This window comes from Nicotiana tabacum, chromosome 18, assembly GCF_000715075.1.
Source record: "Nicotiana tabacum cultivar K326 chromosome 18, ASM71507v2, whole genome shotgun sequence".
NCBI lineage: Eukaryota > Viridiplantae > Streptophyta > Magnoliopsida > Solanales > Solanaceae > Nicotiana > Nicotiana tabacum.
Window position 1 is genome coordinate 29,314,119 of NC_134097.1, and position 9,111 is coordinate 29,323,229.

Below are 9,111 nucleotides of genomic sequence, written 5' to 3' on the forward strand. Positions count from 1 at the left end.
CATGACATAGAAATATTATTTCGATTCCGTCGGAGACATCTACAAAGGATAATCCCGCTATACCAGAGTCGGCTCTTTATAATATAGTATTGAAAGTTTATTCTTGTTCACGATTTAGCTTTGATTATGCTTCAACAAGCAATTGTGTGGCTGTTTGATTCTTAATACTATACTAATATTTTTTAGTTTGTGGTCTAATTTTTAATCTATAACGCTCTTTTTATGGAATAAATTTATGTACCCTAAGATTTTTTTTTAAATTGAAAAATAATTTTACTCATATGATGAATTTAAAAAATAATTAAATTGGATTCTCTTGCTAAATAATTAATTGAAAGATTTTATTGTTTGGTGTATAACATAACAAATAATTTATTTTATGTTTATTTAGATTCTTACTATTAATTAAAGATTTAATCATAATTATAATTTTATCCACCATAAATATTATTTTCAAAGAGTGAAAAAATGATTTAACATTTAACTTTTTAGATCTTTATGTATGCAGAATCATTAGTGATATTGACTCTTACCAACCATTTTTTCCCTCTTTGTCACACATTTATATTCTTAAATAATTTCTTAGTTGTTGATATTACATGAAAAATCAATTAAATATATATTATTTGAGTAGAAAAATAATTCAAATACAGTATAAAAGTATATTATGGGCATATATTTTTCTCTAAAATTCAACGCTTTAGGCAATTCATATAAGAGTATTTTTATTTTGTCTTGGTATTGAATGTTATGGAGCGGTAATGTACTGCCAATATAGAGGATTCTTATAAAATTAATTTAATTTCTACATACTTTTAATAAGAATTTAATAGATAAAATTTTATTAATTTAAAAATCTTAAATATTAAAAAAACCAACATAGAAGGTATTGTAGTCCAAAAAAAGAAGAAGGTTATTTTAGTTATATCCTTTGCCTATGAATTCTTCTATTTAATATTTAAGAATATTTTGGTCTTTCAATATTGTATTCGTACTTTTATAATAATATAGGCTCTCCTTTTTCTAAATAGATTTGGACAATATGAATTAGTAATAGGACATTATAATATGTTTTCAAATTAAATTAGTAAAAGAAAAATATAACGTGTCTATGCTCGCAAGTACTTATACTAATAGGATTCCTAACGTGTACTATTATGTCCTAAAATTAATAGGATTATAAGCCTAGTACCTAGAATTTCAGTTATGTCCTTTTATGTGAGTTATTATGTTTTATATTATAAGATTATTTTTGTAAACGATATTGTATTCATGATTTTTAATTTTATATATATATATATATATATATATATATATATATATATATATATATATATATGCACTTTTATTAATTATTATCGAACAGTAAATAACTTAAATTCCAAAGCATGTCGATTTTATAAAAATAAATGCCCTTTAAAAAGTTTATGATTGAGAATATGGAATAAGTGACTTTGTTAGAAGTATTTGGTCCTCCTTTTTTTTGAATGAATTCATATAATACGTTCTCAAACAAAATTGAAATATAATTCAAATAAAAAGGGATAGGAAATTAAATTAAGTTATTTAAATTAATATGGGTACTTATTAGGGATTTTTTCCTAACTATACCATATATAAAACCTTATTACCAAATATGTGCATACTATGTAAATTACCCGCCCAGTCCGCAGTTTTTCTACAATTTCTGTACCATTTGTTTAATACAAGATTAATTGGGCAAAATCTTCTATAATTAACGCGCTACAAATCAGGAAAAAATCTTGCGATTGATTGAGTATACATTAAATTCAAGTTTTGAAACGGAAAGGAGATTTCTATTCTTCATCTTCATCTTCATCTGTTCTTCCATATATTTTCTACCATTGATAGCCATTAAAAAAGCTTGAAAGCTTTGAATTCAAATTTGAGTTTTCAAAAATCATTATTTGTTTGGATTGAGTGTTGTTGAAAATAATCGGGAATATGGTTTGGAGTTTCTATCTCAATTTTGAGGGGTTTTGGTGAAGATTAGACTTGGTTTTGACTGAATTTCAGATTGAAACTCGAAGAAGAAGAAGAAGACATATTGCAGAAATTGTAGATTATTTGTATTCTGATTGTAGATGCTTTATTTTCTGTTTTCATAAATAAAAAACTGCTAAAACTTCTACAAATCTTCTAAAAAAATGCAATTATGTCAAAAATCATAATTATGCTACAATTGGATGGGAATTGGGATATAAAATTTAATGTACCCAGTTTGTAGATATTTTGTAGATTATTTGTATTCTAATTGTAGGTGCTTTGTTTTCTGTTTTCACATATCAAAAACGACTAAAACTTCTACAAATCTTCTACAAAAACACAATTATGTCAAAAATCCCAATTAAACTACAATCGAACGGGAATTGAGATATTAAAATTCAATATATCCAATTTGTAGATATTTTGTAGATGACTTGTAGATTATTTGTATTCTGATTGTAGATGCATTGTTTTCTGTAGATGAATTGTAGATTAATGTGGTTAGCGGGTATAATCACAGCAGCAACAGCAGAATCCTTGGAAACTTACAACCGTGACCAATGTAGAAGAATTGAAGCTAGTTATCAACACGATTCCCATTTGGCTAACCACTATACCATTTGGTATCTGTGTAGCACAAGAAGCAACATTTTTTATCAAAACGAGGCGTGACACTGAACCGAAAGATTGTTCACAATTTTGAGATTCCCCCTGCCTCAATTTTTTCCTTATGAGAAAATCCTCGTACTTGTCCTAAGACGGGCAACAGGAAACGAAAAAGGCATTAGTATTCTCCAAAGGATCGGTATTGGAATGATCTTCTCCGTTTCTACTATGATGTATTATTTGTATTTGTACTCAATGAGTTTCATCTCTGTATTTTTTGAGAAAAAGAAGGAATGGAGAAGAGAAATAAATGGGAGGGGGAAAATGACGTTGGTCAGATCTTAGGAATTAAGGGGAGAGAGAAACGTGGGATATATGGATACCTTTAATTAAGGAGTAAAAACTGCCCATTAATTAGACCCTTAATTAAGTATAGTATAGGATTGGTAATTTGGTATACGAGTTTGTAATTAAACCAAACCTTAAACATTGAGGGTAATAAAGTTTCCTATGTGGTATAAGATGGTAAAAATTACTACTTATTATCGTTGTTGTCCAACCATGAATATGATTGTAGGTATACTTGGTCCAAAAAGAAGTATGTCTATGTCTGACAAGTAATTACTAATAGAATTAAGAAGGAATTTAGGATCCAAAAGGTAATATGTTTACATGGTTACGTGTTCCTAATAAAGGTAATTGGCATTCCTAAAGGTAATTGGTTTACAAGGCTATTATATAGTGTATAATATACTTGTATGTCCTAAAACTAATAGGATTATGAGGCTAATGTCTAGAATTTTGAGTATGTCCTTTTATTGTGAGTTATTATGCTTAATATTAAAAGGTTATTTTTGTAATCCAACATTGTATTCATGCTTTTATAATAATATAGATATAGACTAGTATAAGTGTACGCGCGTTGCGCGTGTACCCTATATAAAAGAGAAAACACTTTTTAAAATAGCATAATTAATTATTCGAAAGATGTATTTGTGTTACATCCCTTTATTTTCACTGTCTCGATTCAGTTCTGAAGCCAAAGAATTTTATAGCTTGCGGTCTTAGATAATGAAGATAATGATCGTTGCGTGAACCTCTATAAGAAGTTAAAGCAATTCTTTCATGTAAAATAATTTTTTTTATAGTTTTTTTAGTTGATTCACAGTAAGCTTATTTCTTTATTCATTAAAAAAGAATATTTATTTTATCGATTGGAATTGAGATCATTCTGGCGCAAGCAGTCATGGTATATTGTGATTTGGTTCATAGTATATTCTAACTTGTAGTTTTTTCTTAAATTTGAAGGAGCTACAGTAAACTATTTTTCCAGCTAATAGTGTTGCTCAATTTTGTTATAATTACAAAAATACACTTGTGGGCCTAAACAAATAGCTCAAGCAGACGTATCTAGGTATCCTTTCCCCGCATCACTTCCACAAAACTCAGCCGTACATATTTGCCGCTCGCCGCCGCCATGAACGACGACGGATTTACAGCTGAGAGATTGTTCAACCAAGGCTACTCTTACACTTACGATGATATCATCTTTCTCCCTGGCTACATCGACTTCCCTGTCGACGGCGTCAACCTCTCCACTAAGCTCAGCCGCAACATCTCCCTCTCCATCCCCTGCGTCGCTTCTCCTATGGACACCGTCACCGAGACCTCCATGGCCGTTGCCATGGCGGCGCTCGGCGGAATAGGTATGGTTCACTACAACAACACTATCTCTCAACAAGCATCCATCATCCGTGCTGCCAAATCTCATAAAATCCCTTTCTCCGCCGACTTAATCTTCGCTACTCCCTCGGATTCAATCCATTCCGCCGATGAATTCGCTAACTCCCCTTGCATTTTCGTCACCGAGTCAGGGAACAAACAATCCAAACTGTTAGGACACGTGTCAAAGTCTGATTGGAAGAACTTGAGCAATAAGGAAGCTAGGATTTCTGCTTATATGAACACTTCTCCCGTTACTCTGCCTTCGAGTTATGATTTCAATGACGTGGCAGGCTACATGGCATCTAAAAAGCTGGACTTTGTTGCATTAGTAAACGAGGAGGAGGAAAACGGGGAAGTAGTCAATTTAGTGACGAGTGCTGACACGGAGAGAATAAAGGGACTTCCGAAATTGGGTTTGCCATCTTTAGGGGAAGACGGGAAGTTCTTAGTGGGGGCAGCGGTGGGGACGAGGGAATCAGATAAAGAGAGGCTGGAGCATTTGGTGAAAGAAGGGATTAATGCTGTGGTGATTGATAGCTCGCAAGGGAATTCGCTGTACCAGATTAATATGATCAAGCATGTGAAACATACTTACCCTCACTTGGATGTGATTGGTGGAAATGTAGTCACTAATTACCAAGCTGAGAACTTAATTAAGCAGGGAGTTGATGGATTGAGGGTTGGTATGGGATCTGGGTCCATCTGTACCACTCAAGAAGTTTGCGCTGTGGGTCGCGGTCAGGTGAATTATCTATCTCTTCATTAACTTGTTATTGTTGGAAGCAGCTGGTGTTTTGTTCCGCTAATTGTGCTCCCTTCGTTCGAATTTAAAATTTGTTGCATTGTTTGCTATGTTTGGTTATGTGATGGAAGTGCAGCTTTGTAAGTAAAAAATCTGGTGAATTATCTTTGAAGTGCCATTTTCTAGTCAAAAAATATGGTGCACTGCAGTTTTTTTAGTCAAAAACTCTGGCGCAGTGAACTGATAGCTGTGCAGTTTCTTTTTTTTTTTGCAAATTTGAAGAGTACAGTTTTTATCATTGAGTGGAAATTTGAAGAGAATAGCAGTGAATGTTTCCTTGTGCAGGGAAAATATCTGATCTCTGAGCAGGGAAAAGGGAAAAGCATTGAACGTAAAGCCTCTTTTGAGAAATCAGTTAGATTTAGGTTCTCTACCAACTGTGTCATCTTTTTACCTACATCAAGGACTATATCTATCAAGTGTGATATATATTAAGGACCAAAATAAAGCAACCCCAGATATCATTAAGGACCATTTTGATAGTTTTCTCGGTAAAAGTAAATGAAACTTATGTTCTCTATCAATTTTGTTTAGGCAACTGCTGTTTACAAGGTGTCATCAATTGCTGAGCAGCATGGTATCCCTGTGATTGCTGATGGTGGGATTTCAAATTCTGGCCATATCGTGAAGGCATTGTCCCTTGGAGCATCAACTGTCATGATGGGAAGCTTCTTGGCTGGTAGTAATGAAGCTCCTGGCACATATGAATATAAGGTACAACAGGATTCTCAATGCTTTTATATATGTATGCAAAAGTTCCTTCCAAGATACATCCACGGTTTTTAGCTGTATCTGGAGTCTTATTTTTACATGGTATTGCCTGGAAACTTTCCTATCTGATTTCAGTTTATATCCCGCGTGCAAGTTGACTTGGTCCGTGGAAAGTTGCTCTTTGGAACATAGTTATATAAAACTTTTTAATTTTTAGGCGGGTCCTTCAAGGTTGGCATGAAATGTTAGTTGATCAGCAGCAAAGTTTTATTGTCAAACATACATTTTGTGCCAACTCTTAGACTACCGGTATACTAGCCTTATTTTAAATAAATATAGTATATTTGATTATTTGGCACATAGTATATCTGCTTTCCGTGACAAGAGTTTTGGTTATGTTAAATCTTCAAAGCTGCTTGATTGCAAATGTTTGTACTGTGAGACTAAAAGAACCTTGGTGATTCTATTCATATTTGCAAGTGTAGCCAACTCAAATATGCCCTTGTGCTATTTTTAACTTTGGTCAATTTTTGGGCAAGGATAGAATGGTCTGCGTGTGAAAAAATATCGAGGTATGGGATCCCTGGAAGCAATGACAAAAGGGAGTGATGCAAGATACTTGGGTGATACTGCTAAACTAAAGATTGCTCAGGGAGTTGTCGGTTCAGTTGCTGATAAAGGTTCTATTCTGAAGTTCATTCCCTATACAATGCAAGCTGTAAAGCAAGGATTCCAGGATCTAGGTGCTTCCTCCTTGCAATCTGCTCATCATCTTTTAAAATCAGGCAAATTGAGGCTAGAGGTTTGTCTCTTGTTTTTTGTTGTATCTTCTTACTCAACCATTATTATTGTTGCATGTTTGGGTTTTTTTTTCCGGGTATTTGGAAAAAACAAAATGAAACGGCAGAATCATCTTACCTCATAGTTCATGGGGATCTTTTTTTTTTTGATTGTTAGTTCATGGGAATCTAACTTTAACTCTCTTTTCTGGTTCTCCAGGTCCGAACAGGAGCCGCACAAGTTGAAGGAGGGGTTCATGGTCTCGTCGGTTATGAGAAGAGATACTTCTGATTTAACTTTATTGGAGAGTAATGTAAGCAGTTACGCTTGATCCACAAGTTTCTTGTTGTTAAACTTTACAAAACCTTAGCTGTGGTTGACAGTGTAGTCAAATTTTGGGAATGTATGCTCCAAGTTTCTCGCTCTATTTATCAGCAACTATTACCATATATATATCGAAAAGTGTGCTGCAAAATCAACCTCTTGCCAGTACAATATGCAAAATGGCAAATCAGAATTGCATGAAACTTCTAACTGTCAATATAATATAACTCCATAAGATGAATTTGGAAAAGCTTCTTCCTTTTCATAATTAGTTTTAATAGTAAAACTTTATTGACCAAAGTACGAGAAAATATTGGTAGCCATAGGGTGATGTGGGTGGCACATAGTGAATCTCCAATTAACTTGTATTCCTAGTGAACCCTTTATAGTTTAGGCTTCTCTGGTATTCTTAGTTGAAGGGCTTACATTAATGATTTAATTTTCTATAGAAACCGGAAAATCCATACAAAACAGGTGCATGGCTAGTGATTTTATCCCGATGAGCAGCCATTTCTGTAGTGGTCAAAGCCAAATTCTTCAATGTTAGTTCTAAATTTCTAGGCTTTTCTGATGCTTAGAGTGAAAATAATTGGTAGTCTAGATCTTTCGCATTTTACTTTCTATTAAGTTTTCTTTGATATCAAGTTTGTATATTCTGATATCTGCAATTCTGTTTTTGTTCTATACAGTAAGAAACGGAGGAGTCGTATTGCATTTAGTGTGCCTTGTTCTTGAAAATCCTAGTAAGTTACACCCTCCAAAGTATCAGTCACTTAAGTTTCACTTAGACAACCTCTTCATAAGAATGAGAATGATTTTGGATTAATTAGGAACAACATTGTCATTTTGTCTAATAATCATTGTAGTCTTGACTTCATAAGAAAGAATGATTTTGGATTAATTAGGAAACAACATTGTCTTTTTGTCTAGTAATCGTTCAAAGGTCTACGTCATGATCCAATACCATTCATGTGCTTCAGAGTTGTAAATTTACACGAACAAAAATATGAATAACAAAATCAGCTACCTTTTGAAGTCCTGCATGTGTTAATGAGCTGTAGGTTCAAGAAAGATGAAGGAATGAGTATGATTAAAACGTTCATCTCGAGTGCACATGCAAAGCCTCCTCAAAGTCATGGATTAATTCAAAGTATCAAGGATTTCTTTCTTGATTTCTTTGGCAAGATTTGTGAAGGAGAAGGGCCTTACCTGATCAAAGAAGAAAACCCTGCTCATCTGCTCGAGATATTAAGAATGCAACTCATAGACCCAAATGTTTTCTCAGAAGGCGGATGCTATCTAAGGGGTGAATGGTGCTCATATCGTTCAGCCATGGAGCTCAAGAAAGCAGGACTACGTTTCAGGCATGGACATTAAGTTCAATTCATTTCATTGCTCAGCTCTTTTAACACTTCCACCTATAACCATAGATGATTCAACCAAGTCGGAGCTATTAAACTTGGTTGCATATGAGGCATGCCCTGACACACCAGATGACTTTGGTATTACATCTTATCTTTGCTTCATGGATTCACTAATTGATCATGCTGAAGATGTGAAAGAGCTGAGATCAAAAGGTATACTTCTTAACTTTCTTGGAAGTGATCAAGAAGTAGCAGATCTCTTCAATGAAATAGCAAAAGATTTGGTGCCTAATCCACATGCCTTTGTTGGTGTGAAAGACAAAATTGAGAATCATTACAATAACAAAGGAAAAATATGGATTGCTGAGTGGAAGAACACTCATTTTAATAACCCATGGACTATTTTTGCATTTATTGCCGCAATTTTTGTCATAGGTTTGGAAGTTACTGGTACAGGTTTATCAGGTATCCAAACCTACTTTGCAGTCCATCCCAAAGGCAGCTAGTAATGATAGTATTGAAATCCTCTTATAGTAGAAGGCACGGTTGAGCTACTTGAGCTATCTGTGTCATCAACATGCCTGCCCTCCTGTTCTTCCAAATACCCACTCCCCACCTTTCTCAAACATTTCAAGCGTTTATTTTAAACGCAAAATCAATTGCTACGTTACCTGGTTGAATTACAACTTGGTGTGTCTCAATTAATTTTAAACTTATTATCTTTGAAGAAAATGATTTAATTTTGGTATTGTTTCACGGGGAATCTGTAATAGTACGTACAAGACTAATTAA

The 9,111-nt window shown here is 33.8% G+C and overlaps 2 protein-coding genes across 3 annotated transcripts; both read left to right on the top strand.

Moving 5' to 3' along the window:
• Window positions 1-3,995: 3,995 nt before the first annotated feature.
• On the top strand, window positions 3,996-8,134 carry LOC107775294 (inosine-5'-monophosphate dehydrogenase 2). 2 transcript variants are annotated; one of them, XM_016595014.2, is made up of 5 exons: window positions 3,996-5,080; window positions 5,675-5,854; window positions 6,396-6,653; window positions 6,851-6,944; window positions 8,017-8,134. In XM_016595014.2, exons 1-4 carry the CDS (start codon window positions 4,091-4,093, stop codon window positions 6,920-6,922), a joined length of 1,500 nt encoding a protein of 499 aa, XP_016450500.2. In that variant the 5' UTR covers window positions 3,996-4,090; the 3' UTR covers window positions 6,923-6,944; window positions 8,017-8,134. The 2 variants fall into 2 exon arrangements, with proteins under 2 accessions (XP_016450500.2, XP_016450498.2); XM_016595012.2 differs by lacking the exon at window positions 8,017-8,134 and having other exon boundaries at window positions 3,997-5,080; window positions 6,851-7,056.
• Window positions 8,006-8,825, top strand: LOC142172461 (UPF0481 protein At3g47200-like). The gene is made up of 2 exons (XM_075236084.1): window positions 8,006-8,312; window positions 8,356-8,825. The coding sequence occupies exons 1-2, from the start codon at window positions 8,006-8,008 to the stop codon at window positions 8,823-8,825; spliced, it is 777 nt and encodes a 258-aa protein (XP_075092185.1).
• Window positions 8,826-9,111: the final 286 nt, after the last annotated feature.